The 18,139-nt window shown below is 41.1% G+C and overlaps 1 protein-coding gene across 6 annotated transcripts in view; it reads left to right on the top strand.

Moving 5' to 3' along the window:
• TENM4 (teneurin transmembrane protein 4) overlaps positions 1-18,139 on the top strand; it is an 810,928-nt gene that overhangs the window by 603,902 nt on the left and 188,887 nt on the right. For 5 of the 6 annotated variants that reach the window (XM_052669278.1, XM_052669320.1, XM_052669314.1 and 2 more), the window contains 2 exons: positions 2,799-2,897; positions 4,898-5,133. In XM_052669278.1, the coding sequence (XP_052525238.1) occupies positions 2,799-2,897; positions 4,898-5,133 (335 nt within the window). The remainder of the gene's footprint in view (positions 1-2,798; positions 2,898-4,897; positions 5,134-18,139) is intronic. The other variant, XM_052669305.1, reaches the window with a different exon arrangement.

The following is an 18,139-nucleotide window of genomic DNA, read 5'->3' as shown; positions in this document are numbered from 1 at the left end:
CGCCCAGTTTCACCTGTTCCATGGAGTCAACTTTCCCCACTGCAAAGACTTTTAGAACCAAAGAAATGACTTCCACTTAACAGAATAAAATGTCCAATATGTAAAAAATAAATCCTGACTAAGAGACATTAATCCAAGAATTAAGGCCTTTGAAGTATAGCAATAGGAGATTACTGTAATCTCATGTCAAAAATGGAATTGTATTTCTTTTGAATATTCCTTCTTTTTAAATTTCATATTGGTCAACACTGAGAGCAAACATGAAGGAAAAGCTCCGTCTCTTAAACAGAGATTGTCACAGGCTGTGAAACGTGCCTACAGTTCTAGATTTTTAAGCACCCTAGGGTTTGAGGAGGTTTGACTTTAACTGTTGGGGACTGTAAGCAGCATTCAGAACTGGAAAGTTTGAGTGGTTTGTCACTGCCTGGAAATTTCCAACATGTTACACAAAGGCAAGCAGAGATATGTCACACGAGTATGACTGCCATGACAAGCATATCCCATATACAAAAACTCCGTATGTTGCAAGACGAAGAGCTTCTCCTCTTCTCCCCCTCCTCTTTTTTCATTTCCTTTCACTTCCTTTCCTCTGTTTTTCCTTCTTCCTCATTCTTTTCCTGCCTGCTCCCTTTTTTGTTGCTTTAAAAGCAATATATTATCAAGGTTGTGATGGGAAGATCTTTACTCAGCAGTCACTCCTGACAGGTAAGTCAGTTCTCCCAATATTTATTCCTCACTCTTCCTTCTTCTTAGGCATCCTTTCTGTTCCTCTACGTTTGACCTTGCAGGGAGCAAATAAATGCCAACTAGATGGACGTCTGGTTGACAAACCTGCAGCTTGCAGGAGACTTCCATTCCCAGAAAATTTCATGTGATAATTGTGTAAGGTCAGATTCTACTACTCAACTCACAGTGAGAAGGGAGAGTGGTTTGTAAACAGACAGCTTTTCACAAGTAATCTCCAAGGGAGGAGAATCTGCCCAGCCTTCAGCGAGGACAGTCCTGCATCAGTTGCATCGGTGACCAATCACCTCTCTTTTTCACATGTGCACATTATAAGATGATGCAACCCACTCACTCCTCTCCTGCTCTTTTGACACAAGTGAAATTCATGGAACCAATCTAACATGGATTTTAACTACTGATGAACTTCCATTGATCAGCGTTGCTAGATGCCTTGCCCCTTACCCATTAAATGCTTGGTGCATGCACATACGCTGCTTCTTTTTGCATTGAATTCAACATCCAACCTTTCCTGCATTCCTAGGGAATGTGAGGAAGCAGCAAACACTTGGGGATGGATTGATGTCTCAAATGCTATGGCACACAGCTCGTGCATGTCGATCCACTGTGCTCCAAAGCTGTGAATAGGAGTGATTTTACTTGCATTCAGATTAAGGAGTAGATCTGTGCTGGCAAAGAAGCCCGGAGGCCTTCAAAAGCAGTGAGTTGAACTAAGCAAGTACTGGCATTAGCAGCAGGAAGGAGGAGGAAGTAGAAATGGAAATGAAGGTTCAGGACATTTCATAAGAGACAGTATCAAGGTTTGTATAATGTGACAGGGCTGGTTTCCCTTGGTATAGCATGTTACCTGAATCCAGTTTCTTTGACAGAAGAGTTCTCGTTTGAGTTCACATCATGTCACTTATATCCTGTAAGCGCTTAATCCTGCATAAGTGAGAAAGTGTCACAGTGCTGTTATGTTCCTTTTGCTGGTTTTGGCCAGGGAATTTATTCATGTTCAGACTTAGAATTTTGATGCTGAAAAAAGGCATGGGCAAAAGCAGGACTGGTTTTTTGGTTTTAAAAAAGATGGGAAGAATGCACTTTTGTCAGATTTTGAGAAGCAAGACCAAAGGTGAGAAAGACAAAATCTGTTCCCAGCTGTGCCTTTAGCTTAATTCTTTATGTTCCTGCTATTCTCCTCAAAATGCATAAAACAGTTTAGCATATATAGGTCAAAAAGTGACTCATCAAAGTACATGCTGGGAAGGCCAAATACTGCAAAATATTTCTATTGTGTGCAAAATCAAATGCAGGCTTTTTAATATTCAGGCCCTGTGTATCTTGCCTATGGCCTGTATTATCTAGATTATAGCCAAAACTCTGCTATTGGAATTTGGGTTCCATTAAAACCTTTTTTCAACTTCAACCTCTTTTTCGCTGATAAACTTTTTTGTTTGGAATATTCATATTGAGCAAGAAGTTCAGAAGTTAAAATAGACATTTCAAAATGAAACTTCTAAATATCAAGCTCTCACTGTTCCAAAGTGGACAAATTAATCAAGTTAGCAATTAAAAAGTTGTCAAATCCAAAACCGAAACAAGCAAACCAGCAAAAACGTAGCACAGGTTCATTTGAGATCCATGAGGATGTTGTACTTCCAGTTGTTGACCACAATGAGAGAGATGCTGCGATGTGCCTTTTCACAGTAACAGGAGTATAACAAGGTTACAGCTATGCTGGACTGACATCTATTTTTTAATCCAGCACTTCAGAAGTTTTCATGCGTCACTGGCAATAAATAATGTGAAATGAACAAAGGCTTCAACTCTTTTTATACATGCACATAGGTGTGTGTGTTTATATGTGTGTAAATGCATATATATGGTGCATATAAAGAGAAGGAAACATTCTTAAGGCTGTATATGTATATGTGTAGCATTTTATACATATAAATATATGGCTCTTCATTCTAATTCCATGCACAACTGCACTATAACCATTGTGGTTTATAAGATCACACTTCATATATGCATGACTCACTGGCTTCATTCATGTTTCCATATGTATGTAGAAACATAGCAAAGCAGACATTCCTAGAGACATTGCAGGACAACCTCATTGAGATGGACATTCTCACCTCCTCCCGACATGACGGTGCTTACAATGATGGGTATGTGACACTTATGTGGTCTTCCTGTTTACTGTACAGTTGTTATGATCCTTGCATGAAAGCATTTGGTCATATCAGTGATGTTTAAGGGCAACACCATTGCTGGCCTCTTCAAAAATGGCTTTGAAAAAATGAGGTTCAGCATTGCTTCAGCAATGTGTCCTGTATGTATTAATGGTAGTCTCATTAATATGCTAATGAGCCACCACATTCCATTTGTTTCTTTCCTCTTGCTTTGAAAAAGTCATTTCATTAGTAAGAAGTACCTACAGCATTTGAATCCCATGCAAAATCAGAATAATTTCATTTTGGTAATGATCTTAAATCATTATTGTGCTAGCAGCCTGATATTTCATTGTTAAACTGGTACCTTATCTTACAAAAGGTTCAGTGTCTACTAGTAGTATCAAAACAACCCTTCGATTGATTTAAACATCCATTCTGGCATTTCTACTTAACTTTTAATACTTAACTTAAAGTTATAAACAGCTTTTAACATGACAGTGCCAAAAATGTCACTGTTATGTTGGCAGTTGTAAATTGGTGGCCATACTTAACCAAAGACCTAATTGGTGTTCTTGAACGCTGTAGGTACCTCTTTGCCTAGACCAGATGCATCTGTCTAAACAGATACTTTCTGAAACACAGAAGAGTATCTGAGTCCTTGTAAAAATGAGTGTTTTGATCTGGACCGTTAGTAGAAATAATTGATCTTTCTCTAACGGTCAGCAATCATGCTTTGAGTACCTACAAAACCAGGGCTGTAATAGTACAAACACCTACTTCAGAGAGTTATATGTCACCTTATCCTGCATGAATCAGTGGCTTTTCTGCATGGTGATGTTTTTGCATGTCATTTCCCCTGTGACTGCATAAGTGACTTCCAGGGGAACAAAAAAAGAATCACATCCACTAGCTTGACTGACTCCCATGGATCCATGACTGGATTTGTGCTGGCTGCAAGTCTGGCCTTACAAACCATGGCAGAAGGTGCAAACTGCATGGGGACTGATCCTCAGTCCTCACATGTGACATCTGTATTTGACATCAGCATGATGAGATCATGGTTAGATCTGTTGGTCACATTTAAATCCCAGAACTGGAATGCCTTCTACATCATGATCTCCCACCAGAGTTAGATTTCTCGTTTAGGATTCCCATAAGTGAGCTCCCATTGGGACACTTCATTTCAGGAGCTCATGGACCACAGTAGTTTCTGTTTGCGTTGTCATAAGTCTCACAGAAAGTCTCAAGGTCCTCATAGGCTGGCTCTCAGACTGCAATCATAAAAAAGAGCAAAACGCGATGCCTCCCAATGTGTCACTGGACAGGAAACGCTGCTGCCATTGACAGTAATTCACACTTGTTAAAGTAGGCACCAAACTGAAATGCTCTGAACCACTTTCTGGAAGCAGGTGCCTGCCCCCACTGCCTTTACACAATGCTTGAACTCTAGTTTGGTGTTTTCAGCCATCCCCTTGCCCATCCCCTTTAAATTTGCAACATGGAGACAGCGTCAACATTTCCATCGTGACAATTTGGGTGCTGTGGAATGGCTTAAGCTCTCCTCCCTCATCTCCATTCAGCAATGCAGTATCAAAAACGCTCTCATGCAGTGATCAATCAATGAACTGGGGAACACTCTCCCTTCTTTAACTCAACTCATGCTCCCTTTCAGTTGGATACGTCCCTGGGAGCTGAGCAGGCCACCAGTCTGTCGTAGCTCTGCTTGAGGTCTCCATTTCACTCTAATGCCAGCTTTCCCACAGAAGGGACTCCTGCCCTTGACGAGTTCTCTGTGGCATTGTTGGCACTGTGACTTTTTTTGTGTTTTATTTGAATTTTATTCTTCTCTTTCATGCATGCCATCCGTGTCTTTAGCCAGCATTGTGTGGAACTGCTGCCCTCAGCCCGGCAGCCGTCGCCATCCTCTCACCTCACGTCCCTCTTTGTGTTGACTGTTGGGTAGAATCACTTGCTGTTGGTCTTTTTTCCCCCAGGCACTTCCTGTTTAAACCTGGAGGCACTTCTCCCCTTTTTTGTACAACATCGCCGGGATATCCCTTGACGTCCAGCACTGTGTACTCACCTCCCCCTAGGCCCCTTCCCAGAAGTACCTTCTCTAGGCCTGCCTTTAACCTGAAGAAACCCTATAAGTACTGTAACTGGAAATGTGCTGCCCTGAGTGCCATTGTCATCTCGGTCACACTGGTGATCCTACTGGCGTATTTCATAGGTAAGATTATTTCTGTTTTCTTTCTTTTTTTTTTTTCTTCTTCCTTTTTCTACAACGTCACCCACAATGCTAATGTTTGGGAACAAGAGGTTCAAGCTGATGGTATGCAATAATGAGGAAATAAGGCCTCTGTTGGATGAGGATGTTATGGTAGGGAACAGTATTTAGCCTAACACATGCAGAAGAGCCTAGCGGAGCATAAGTCAGGTGTTGTGCTCCCGTTCTGTGCTAGAGTGAGACAAACCCACCAGATGTTCCCAAAGAATTCAGCCAATCCTAATTAAAGCCAGCAGTAAGGTGTGTGTCCTAATCACGACTGCATCCAGGTCAGTGGGAATTCTTTGCCATGGATTAATGGTAGCAGAGTCAGAACCAAAGTCTGGACGGAAAAATGCCTTTCATAGCACATCCACTTAAGCAACTGTTTGGAAATTCACAGTGTAAGCCTGAAGGAATAGGGAAGGACTGAGTCTCAGTTGTAATCCAATGAAGCCTTCGTTGACTACTGCAGATCGGGGAAAATCTGCTAATTCTGTAGAGCAGCACTGTTTTCTTCTTCAGCTGTGCATGATCTGACTGTCTTTGGTTTATAAAGGCTGTCAGTGCTCCTTCCAAAATAACTTCAATGTTAAAAGCAAAAATTGTATTTTGCCCTCTGTAAATTTGAGGTGTTAACATTAGTTTTCCTCAGCCAGGCTTGGTATTTATATTATAAATGTCTTAGAAAGGTCCACTCCTACCCTCCCGTTTTAAGCTGTCAGCGGTGCAAACTGTAGTTGTCAGATATGTACAGATGTGGTCATAGGTAAGAATGCTGATGTCTCGTGGCAAAATGAGTCCTTTTGATTTCACAGTGAAGTCCTGTACGCTAATGATCTATAAAGGGTTGCAGTTAGAATTACAAATCTTAGCCTGGATCGAAAGACTTTTACTTTCATTTCACAGCAGTATAATTAGCACCACCACAAAGGATTGCTTTTACTGTGCTCCTTTCATGTGCACATCTTTAATGACTGATATTTCTCCACTTCTGCCTTGTATCATACTTTGGTCACTTTCATGCCTCCTGTAAGAGGAGCAGGAATGATTAATTAACCAACATTAAATCAGCAGTTAGTTTGATGGAATATGCAGTCAATTTTCATCATTTGCTACGTACGTTTGGACTTGCCTTTCTCATTTGTCTGGTATTCTCCTTATGCCCTGAACGTGGACATTATCTCAGTGTGTCAGAGGAGTATCATTATAACTCAGGATAGCGGAGCCTGTTAGTTCTGATGTGCCATTTGATAGATGAAGAAGACTTTGGTGGCTTTGTGCTTGGTATTCTCATGCATAAAACCCTTTCAAAGTTCTGAAAAGATCAGGCTTCTTTTTTAGGATCACAGTGGAGATGGTGGACAGGTAGGTCCACTGAGTGCTCTCCCATCCTGTTATCTCCATTCAGGTGAATTCTGCAGCACCTGCCAGGCTCTGTGGCTGACTGGGAAGGTGCCAGCAGCGTTGATCAGGTTGAACTGCTGTAATTATGGGTCATAATTGCTAATTTCTAAAGGAACTATCAATTATTAAAAATCAAATTTGATGGTTCAGCTCAGCATAAACATATTTAACAAAGATTGTCTCTACCAGACCCAGTATTCTAATCAACAAGCAAAAAGGCAGATATTTAATTAGATTTTGATGAAAAATTGTGTTTAATTTCAAGTATAATCAATTATTAATTACTGTAATGAGTGACTCTGGTGGGGTTTACTAATTAACTCATTTAAAAATTATGAATAACCTTTTCATTTGTAATTATTTTTTACATCCTGTCAAGTTGCAGATGAGAATTGTATCACCTAGCCCGAAGAAGAAGAAGAATTGTGGAGTCAAAATGTTTGTGCTTTCATTAAGTTAAGCTGAGGCTTTCAGCACTGATAAAAACCACACTGTTATTTACCAAACCTGATCTGTTTGCAAAGCAAGCGGTTGTTTTTCCTCTAGTTTTCTTTTCCCCTGTTTTTGTCTAGTTGCATTTTATTACAAATACTGTTCCTCATTTAAGCAAATTTAAGCAGTATTCTGCTCCTTGTGTTGCCCTGGGGACCATCTGAGTGGTGATGTACATCAGGTCCTGAGTAGAACGGGACGACCTGTATAGGAACACTATTTCCCCTTGCTTTTGTTAGTTGAGATAACCACAGAATTGTAATGACCATTTATATTCTCCAAAACTGAGGTCATTGAAGAGACTTCCATTTAAGTGAATGGGCTTTGGATCAGCTCACAGGATCACAGAATGATTACAGCATCACAGAGTGGCTGAGGTTGGAGATACTACTGGGTCCATCTGGTTCCCTATGCTCCAACAGGGGTACGCAGAGCAGAATGCCTGGCACCATGTCTGGGGGCTTTTGGAGATCTCTTTGGAGAAGATCCCAGCCCCTCGTTGGTCCAATGACAGCACTGGGCATTTACTCTTTGTTTGTTTTTTTTTTTTGTGCACTGATTAGTTAATGGAAATACACCAGATTAATGCCTAGGACTTCAGGTTGGATGGAGCCCTGGGCAACCTGATCTAGTGCCTGACTTGGTGTTTGGCAACCCTGCCCAGGACAGTGGGGTTGAAACTAGAAGATATTTGAGGTCACTTTCAACCCAAGCCATCCTATAATTCTGTGATTTGAGAATGCTCTTCACAGCATCAGACATGTCACAGTCCTCTCTTTAAATCTTTAAAACTACCCATCACATGTCCTGCCTATCTGAACAAGGCTGTGGAGCTGGAGGTGTCCACAGCTCTGCTGCTGCCACCATTTTCTGTGTGACAGATGCTCAGACACACCTGGGGTGACCACCTGAGAGAAGCAGGGCTACATGAAACTGAGCCATTTGGTTGTTTCTGGAATTCTTTGCTGCAGCCAAACCGCTTTTTTCTTTTTAAACTCATCTAAAACACTTCCTATATCATTTGTTTAAGGCTAAAAGCCAGAGTTTCCATTACTTTAAGAATGACTGAGGTAGTCTGAGGCTCAGTTATCTTACTGGGCCTTTTCAAGAGGGGAGGAGGCATAAGTACAAGTCCACAGAAGCTGAACGGCTGCTATCATGTGTCACCACTGTGATCGTTCCAAAGCTTTTACAGGGCTGAGTCACTGGTCCTGAGAGATAATGACAAGCAAAGTATAACAGGGTGTATTAAGCACCAGAAGCCGGTTTTCGTTTGAATTAACTGGCTTTTGATTGACTTGTTGCCACCTTTTCAAATATTCAAAGGCACACACCAAGGCAGCAGCAACAATGCACATCAAAGTTGCGCACACACACGGCTTATGCAAATCCTGGTTGCTCTCCAGCAGCTCGTCTCGTGGGGTGAGAACACCAAAGTGAAAAGCGGTGGCAGATTGGGACTGCAGCATTAAACCGGCAGGAATGGCACCACTGGAGCCACAGAAATGAAAGGCCTCTTTAAGCAGCTTGCCACTGACCTGCAAATTTGTTGTTCCAGGAGGTCGTGGAGAGACAGCTCTTTGAAATTAAATTGTTCATTTTAGGATCGTCCCTTCTGTTGACAGTCATTGTGGCTTCTGGATGGCAGGAAGCCCTGCCTTGGAGGGGCAGTTTAGAGAGAGATGCTTATGGCAGAGATAATACCATGAGGTATGCTGCTCTCTAAATGCTTCACTTGCACATTCAGTACCTGGTAGATGCCAGCCCTGATAGCATAGCTCTGTAAAGTCTCTGACACTGCTTGCACTGCCTGGGAGGTGGATTTCGGAACACAGCAATAGAAATGACCTGTTTGGTCGTCCAGCTCTCCATGCCCAGCAGCTGCTTGGCTAGATCCATGGAACAGTTTCTAAATGAATTAGTGAAGGAGAATAGATTCTTTCTTCTGAAACAGAAGGTATTATCCTCTGCCTGATGGAGATTCCAGATGAGATGGGAGCACGATTTGATGTAGTTAGGCACTTGCAATTTTCCTATACTTAAGCATGTGTTGCGGTTACATTTCACGAACAGCAAGAAAGATGGACATTTGATTTAAATTAAAGTTAGGGCTGGAAAACATATTATGAAGCCAAAACAGTCATTCATTTGATTGCAGTCAGAACTCTCTGACTTTTCAGGTCTCCATTCGTCTGAGCTCTCTTCAAACACAACTTCTTTCAGAAAAGAGCAGTGTTACTTGCTACAGACACAATGCTGTGATACTAAAACCACTATAGGACTGTGATATGTTCGTAAAGTGTCTTTCCATGTATTGTCAGCTAACTTTTGCACAGTCTCTCTGTGATTCTTTGATGAAATGTAGCAAACCCCATTTAAAGCAGCTCTCCAAAACTCTTAGCTATCTAGCTGGTCAGCTATGAATGTGTAATATACTTATGAATGTGTGCTGACATCCCACTTAAGGACAATAGGAGACATTATTAATGCTTAATTCTTAAAATTGAGCTATATAATTGGGGCTATGTGCCCCAATAGTAAGGCTTTTATTCAACTTAAAGTACAAAGCAGTTTGTTACCCCACCAAGTTTCTTTCTTTTACTGCTTTAGTGTTTCCCTTCTGATCCCAGATTAAGTTCTGCTTTGCAACTCTTAACATTTGTTCTTTTGATTCATAGTGATTTTTCAATGTTTTCCATCTTATCTTAGATAAAATGCAGAAGCTCAACAATCTGTTCTAGCAAAGCCTTTACATTATGAGCTCAATCTGCTACCTACAGAAGAGCTTCCAGGTCCATTTTTGGTTCTTTCACATATTCCCCAAATTACTGCACACAGCACACTTTGTAATTCTGGGTCTCGTTTACTTCATTTTACCCTTAGTCTACAAAATGGTGAAATCCATTTTGAAAAGGGCCATAGTGTCATCCATAATATATTTTATGTACAGTAGATGCTTGTAAGACTTAACATTTCCGGATGCTGCTTGAAAGGGATCATCATCACAACCCAGCGCTGTCATTTTAATGTTACAGAGCAGTGCCTGAATATGTGGATTTTTTTCTGTTAAATCTGGCTCCTGTAGTTCCAAAAGCACACAAGCATGCTTAGTGCCAGTCCCTCAATGACAATTCTACAGTTTAAATTGCATCCAGCTCTTCAGTTTTCAATTTTGAAGTGGATTCCCATAACATCTGATTATGTATCATTGATACAGTGTGAAAAAACCCTTTTTAACTCCCTATACCCAATGATATTTGGAAAGCATGGGCCTTATCCTTCACTTGCACATGCTCCTCTTAAATTGGAGCAATCTCATTTACTTTAGCAGTTGTTTAAATGCAGCCAGAGTCGATGGCATCGGTCCCTGCGTCTGCAGCAGGAGCTGGACCAAAGCTAGTAAAATATTTTTAGGAATCCCTGATTCTGGAGGTTGACCTGGCTAAAGACAGCAAATACACTCTTCCATCCATTCTGAAGTGTCAGTTCTGTTGCTGATCTGCAAGTAATCTCAACAAAGCTAAGAAATCATAAAACGTGTCTCTGGCACACGGGGAGATGCTGTCACGGTGAGCTTTCAGGCTCATTTCAGCCAAGTCACGGGAATCTCTTCCAAGGTCTGTCCTGTAACAGAGGTGGGGATCACAGGGCTTTGTGTGAGCCTCAGTTACACTGGGCTTTTGTTAAGGAACCAGGCAGGGCAGCTGCTGCAGGCACAGCTTGCCAGGTGCTAGTTGAGCAATGTGGAGCTCAGGATGCTGCCAGCAGGGATCTGTCAGAGGAAACTTTCCCTTGTCGGACCTACAGTGAGTTAATGACGACTCGCTGGAACATTTCAGCCCCAGTCACTTCATGGCATTACCCCTTGTTCTTCTCCACATGCACACACACACTGCTGTACAAAGCACTGACACATCCCCAAAGCGCATCTCAGTGTAGCTGCACTAAAGAATGTTACATATATGTTTTGCCTGACATGGCCAAGAAAAGGTATTTGGTTGTTTGTACTGTACCTGTACACAAAACAGTAATTATCAGGGATGAGAAACAAAATTAATCCAAGATGGGCTATTAATTTCCACTCCTGCAATGCCCTGTTGTGTTATCTTTCACTGCTGCTTTAGATGCATGGTGATGTTAACTATAACCCACGTCTTATTTATCATCATCTTCAAAGTCAGGAAGAGTTGTTTGCACTATGTGTATGGGGTTTTTTTTTTGTTTTGGATTGTGCTGTGCATCTTTGGATAGTGTCAGCTTTATAGTTCAGGGAAAAAGAAATGCAGGTGATCTAATTGCAGCCTTAAAATAAAGGTTGTAAAGATACAAGATCTCACTTCAGAGCTATTCTTGTGAAGATCAATTCATTCAGGTGGGCGTTAAAAACTTCCCATAGAATCTCCACGAAAGAACATTTGCTGTTTCAACCTGACTAAGATTTGCAACCTGACATTAAAAATGTTGGAATAGAAGAAATACACAATGGTGTATCCACTATTGAAAAAGAGGCACAGAAAATTCTGCTGGAAAAGAATAAGGGAATATAAAAGAAACACGATTTTGCTTGAGTTGCCAGATGTGACAAGTGGGATAGGTGTAAAACTGAGGAGTATTAAAATCGAGTTACTCCATTTGATGGCAATTTCTGCTTTGCGAGTGGTTAGCACTTCTGCAAGGTCTGCAGTGCTAAGGAGCACATTCAAGCCAGACATCTTTTATTAATTGATTCAGTGTTGATTCTAAGTGGGAAAGGTGCATTCCCTTAATTCTTATTTAAAACTTCTTTTGTAAATGTTAATGTTAAAAGCCATAAACACTCTTAAATCATGTCGCTTAGGACGCTTTGGGCTGGTGACCCACCGTTTGCACACCTGTAAGTCACATATCCACTTCAGATCATAGCTTCCCAACCTAGATTTGAGGATCTCACCAGCTTCTTCAGGGGATGAAAAAAAACTTGGATTTTTGTTACCAGCCTCTTGTGCTACTTCTCAAGTTACTTTCAGCCTTGGCATTCCAATGGCTGACGTCCCTGCCTTGCAGACACAACTTATGATCATAGGCTGGAGCGCTTCTCAAGGTGGAGGGAGATGGGCTTGTTCAGCTCGGAGAAGAGAAGGCTCCAGGGAGACCTCTTTGTGGCCTTCCAGTACTTGAAGAGAGTTTATTAGCAGGAGGGAGACCGACTTTTTACATGGTCTGATAGTGATAGGACAAAGGGGACTGGCTTTAAACTCAGAGAGTAAATTGAGGTTAGATGTTGGGATGAAACTCTTTACTCAGAGAGCAGTGAGGCACTGGCACAGGCTGCCCAGGGAGCTGTGGTTGCCCCATCCATGGAGGCAGTCAAGGCTGTATGGGGTCCTGGGCAGCCTGAGCTGGTGGGGGACAGGAGGTGGGAGCTGGATGATTTTGAAGATCCTTTTCAACCTAAACCGTTCTACAATTCTATGAACTTGTGCTCAGCTTTGTATCTCACTGCTATGTGCTCTGCTCAGCAAAGTTTCAGATTGACTAACTTTGGATATTAGGAAAAACAACTTCTCAGAAAGAGTGGTGATGATTTGGCACAGGCTGCCCAGGGAGGTGGTGGAGTCACTGTCCCTGGGGGTGCTAAAGAAACACGTAGGTGCAGCAGTGAGGATTATGGTGGGGATGGGTTGGAGTTGGGCATCTTAGAGGTCTTTTCCATCCTTAATGATTCAATGACTCTATGCATATATGTCAGCCATTGACAATAGCACAGAACACATTGTTTGAATCGTTCACATTTGACAGCTGTCCAGCTCTCCTGTTTATCCGATCCGTCCTCAGCATTGTGGTTGTCTCTTCAGTCATCGAGGAGTCATCTGCATGTTTATACATCCATGCTTTTATCTTTACTTATATAACACCGGTGTTAAGGTTGAATAACTTCAAGCCCGCCATCAACTGTTAAATTGCATCAGAAATGTCACCGTTTGGTGGTTTTTTCCCCAGTGCTGCTGGTTTCGAGGGCTGTCAGTGAGCTTTTCATCCCCTTTGGAGATAACTGAGGAATATAGTCAGTGACAATGGCAGCCCTAGCTGAGCTCACTCTTCTGACTGGTTACTCACATAAATGTATGGTAATTAAAATCACTGAAAGGAAGCCCATTACTGAAAAGGTTTCTTTCTTTCCATACTGCTTCTGTATTGCTTTTTACTGTTCTAAATGTTTGTTTCTTGAATCTGAAAATCGTACCAAATTTAGGCAAAGTCATACCAAGTTGCCTCAGAAGCTTTACGAAATTGTTATTGTGTCAAAATATGAGTAACTGTTTGCTTCCTAGTATCTATTTTTCAGAAGAGCAGTATAAATGACCTGAATTAACATACATTCACTTTTGTCATCCTTCATCAGTTGAATTCCATGTTATGTTTTCCATTATTTTGTCTGTAATAGATGTCAGGCTACTCAGTGCAAGTGACTTGCATCCTCTTCTTTTCCCTTCTTAAATATTTGTACAGCATTAACCCTGTTCTAATCTCTTGGTTGCTGGTTCAGTATTAATCAGTGAGTCAGATTCCTCCTCTGCTAGCTCATCTCATTTACTGGATGCAAGTTAAATGAGCCTACAGATTTAAAAATGTTTGTCCTTGAATAGATGTAGTTTAATATCATTCTTGGTTATTAATGGACTGGAAAAAAAGTTATTTCCTGTGAAATAATTGCATTATCTTAGTTGTTTTCAAAAACCAGAACAAAAATACTTACTGAACATCTTAGCCTTTACTAAAACATTATTAACAATTTCCCCGTCTCCATCAAGTAAATAGCTGTATCATTGCTCAGCTTACTGGATTTCAATACCCTTTAAAAATGTTCTATTGTTCTTTCTTTTTTTAATGCTATGTGTTTTTTTGTCTTCAAGTTCTCAGTTTCCTTTATCAACTTCCTGCATGATGTGAGATTTATATAGATTACCCTCTGGTTTCCTATTGTTTTGTTTTTTATATATTACTTTTTCTTTCTGCTCATTGTTTTATTTTGACACTGAATGAAGAGGTCCTTTTGTCTGAGTCTGATTTTCTTTCATCACTATGGGATCTCAGGGAGGACGAGTTCCATTTCGAAGCAGACCACCAATATGATTGAATCTCTGACTGCTCCAAAGCAGAGTGAGGCTGTGCTTCCAGAGGGCCCTATCTGATCTCAAGGTTTGTCATAAACCAGACAGCAGTAACACAACATCACAGTTAGCCCTCGAGATGTTTGATCCATTCCTAAATTTAAGAATGTTTAATGCAAAGAGGTATGAGTTTAATTTCCATCTCTTTTTTCTAAATGGAAAGATGTGTCCTCTAAGCTTTTATAAGCTTTTATCGGTTGCTTTTAGTGAGTTTTTATAGTTGCTATAAGCCCCCAGAAAAGAAAATAACAGCATGCTGAACCAAAAGTGCTGACCTTGCCTTTATGGCAGTGGCACAGATGTGCTGCTATAATCTCCATTTCATGGCTTAGATTGACCTTTGCTCACAGACACTGAAAAGAGATCAATCCTACAGATCTAAATATCTACGTGAGTTCTTCTGCAGTCTTTGTTTTTATTTCATACTAATTAGTGTGAAATAACATAATTTAATTGCAGTTAAGGGGAGGGAGAAAGAAAGAAATGATTCCAGCAATGTGCTTTTTTCCATGTCTTTAAATACCACACATTTGTGTGGGAAAGTAGTCATAAGAGTAAGCTCAGAGATGCCAGTGACAGTGAAAAACATTCCGTAGTTATAGCTTAGGGTTTATCTCCTGTTCCTTTTCTAGCATAAATTAGAAGACATCTTCAAAGCCTCATTTGCAGCCAGGTCATACCTTTCTATTGGATATGTGCAGTGATGCATTCTCTAAGGTTTGTTTTTGCCTGTAGTTGAAGGTGAGGTATGTGTTAGGTACACATCTTTACACCATTAAGTGAAGTGGTGCTGTTAAGTACACAGTGTAGGTAACGTGTTAGATGACCTGTGAAAAATAGAAATGTCCAACCCACTCTTTCCCTCTGTGACAAGATTTCAACACCACTGCTTATGCTGAAGCTTTAAAGCTCCAAAAGGATCACTTATGCAGTTTACTTTGAGATTTCAGAATCTGATGCTCAATAAATAGGTAGGTAGAGGTTGTTGAATCGCTCTGTTTAAATGAAAATCTAATAAACTCTCTCACCATCCCTGTCCTTTCTTGCCTACCTCTTCATTTGATTTTATCATACCTTCAGTGCCAAGCGTGTCCTTATTGCAGGCAGAGGCTTGTGCCTGGGAAGATGATGAGAACAGCATATGTTAACTGTTTTCAAATACGATAGCACGAAGCGCAGCAGCATCACACCTTGCTTGGTACAACTGTAAGCATCACTTCATTATGTAAAGAGACTCTTTAGAAAGCAAAGCAGAACCAGGCAGTTAGTATGATGATGGCTATGCTTACACTAAGTGTTTAAAAAGAATCTCTAATTTGGCAATCAGTGGAGCAGAATCTCTTTTAGTAATGGTAGAAATTATAATGAAATCAAGCATCAAATGGTCTTCCTTGGGCTGTTGGTGGAAGAAACCCTCACAGTCAAAATACAGTGATACTGCAAATGGTATTAATCCCAGTGGTCATTAACAGTTTCTTCATATTTGTATACCTCTTCAGCCCTGCTGAGGCATGGGCTACTCCAGGTTGTGAAAGAAATGTTTCTGGGCATCCAGTTGGTCCAACTTGGACACCTTTTGTACTCAAACCATCTGTAGAGAATCATCTCTGGTAGAAGGGACTCTACCATGATTTTGGCCTGGTCGGACAACCGTTGAGTTCCTGTGCATAGGAATCCCAGCTAGCAAGGACCAAGTCTGAGCTGTGGTCTGTTGAGTTTCAGTCCTCAGTAACACGTCTTCGTATTGTTTAATTTGCTAGTATTGATGTAGTCTTTGGGGAAGAGAGATCAAAGCAGAATGCTGTGCCTCTAACCCATGATGAGACAAAATTAGTATGGCCTGAGTGATTATAGGTGAATGTATCCTAAACAGATTCATGGAAGATGGGTTCTGAATCTTTTGCAAAATCTTACGCTTGGATCTGTTGCTATTTTATATCGCTATTGCGGGTACCAGGGAATGGTGACATCTTTTTCTATTAGATACAACAAGCAATAGTGTGTGCTTTGTCATATCTCTTATCCATACAAAGCTGGCTGCCTTAAAACACAAAAATCTGAGTTCAGACATGCTCAGTAGGGACCTATTTAGAATACTATAGCAAAACTGTCTGCGCTGAGTGTGTTCCTTCCCTTTCCAACCCCCTCCTGTTGCTACCGACCAGGCTGCACATATGGCATCCCTAGAAAGCAATTGAACGTGCAACAATGCTGGAATTGCCAGGGTTGAGTGGCAATCTCTTTGCAATTGTTCTGCTCAGCACTGGACCAGTGGAAAAAAAATAGCCTGTGATGGGGGAATTAAAGGCTATTACAGAGTACATATGCATACAGGGGCTGATCTAAAATCTTAATTCTGTTCTTTGCTCACTTTTGAGTGCTTGACTTGGCGAACTTGGAGTTTCCTTAGCAAATGCTTTTTCGAGGTGTAATTAAATGTAAAGATGGCTGTGGGCCTTTTAAGAGCACGCTGTGGGTTGCACTTGCAAGCACTTGCCTTAATCTATGTGCTGGAACCAGTTCTAAGTCCAAGGGAACAAATCATCAGGTTGTGTTGTTACTGAGAGATCTTTCAGATCTGAGCCATTCACTGGGATTTATGGTACCAGAAAATACTGTGCTGGGTTTAACCCATGGTGCCTGGACAGATAAAAATTCCTAGTGTCATTAATTAGTGTCATTAGTGTCATTCACTGTGTCATGCTGTGGCACTGTCAGACTGTACGTTTGTACCCATTTGCTGAGCTGATGTCCAAGCAAATAAAAGAAAAATAAAGGAGAAAAAAACCCCACATTTTTCCCTCTCCTTACAAACTGATGGGGCAACATGCTTGATTTTCAAATTCATGTAAAGAAAATATGAAAATAAAATATTCTCAGTCTGCTTTAAATGGACTCATATACTTGTCATATCCGGAGCAGTTAAGCAGTGAGATGCTCCTGTATACTTGTACAGATGAATCTGTTGGGAATCTCTCCCCAGAGTCACCAAGTTGATGGGATTCTGCTTTAGGGCTCAGTTTTGATGGTGCTTGTGAGCATTCTGCCCCGATCTGCCAAATGCATAATTTTGTGCTTAATTTAAAGCATCTCCATCATGCTCTTGAAGTCGCTAGATTCACTCAAGCTAAGTACAGCTTATGTTAAACCTGTGCTTTGGGTGTCGAGGGATTCTGAGATTGTCATTTTTGTTCATTTCTATTACAGCAACTAGCACAACCCAGGTGAGGCTCTAGTGTTACTTCAACCTGCACAGTGATGAGAAACACACCTGCAGTTTTCAGCTGATTTTAGGATTAAACCATAAGCAGCACTCTCCAATTCATCCTTATGATAAAATGGTGTGTTTTCAGAAGGGTGGGCAAGCAGACAAACCATCACTCCTCATTTGGACTAGATGATCTTAGAGGTCTTTCTGAACTCTAATGATTCTCTGATCAAATTCTACGTGAGTACATTGATCTCAGCACGTAAACAGAGATCACAGAATCATAAAATCGTAGAATCATAGAATCACAGAAGTGTTGGGTTGGAGAGGACCTTAAAGCCCACCCAGTTCCAACCCCTGACATGGGCTGGTTGCCCCCCATCAGCTCAGGCTGCCCAGTGCCCCATCCAGCCTGGCCTTGGGCACCTGCAGAGATGGGGCAGCCACAGCTTTCTGGGCAGCAGTGCCAGGGCTTCACCACCCTCAGATCCAGATACTATATCTAAACTCTGATCCTATCTCTGTTATGCTGAGGCAGAGAAAACAGGGAGCTTTTGAGACTTTGGGACAACATACTATCTTTCAGACTTTAAGCAACCTTTTCTATCAATGTGGGAAAGCAGGTTTTCTCACGGTATCTGGTAGACATAATAAGAAAAAAGAAGCATGCAAGAGGTTGCTGATTTACCTATGTAAATTATACCCTTTTTAA

This window comes from Tympanuchus pallidicinctus, unplaced genomic scaffold (genome assembly GCF_026119805.1).
Source record: "Tympanuchus pallidicinctus isolate F22 unplaced genomic scaffold, pur_lepc_1.0 scaffold11, whole genome shotgun sequence".
NCBI lineage: Eukaryota > Metazoa > Chordata > Aves > Galliformes > Phasianidae > Tympanuchus > Tympanuchus pallidicinctus.
This window is presented reverse-complemented; position numbering and strand designations above follow the sequence as displayed.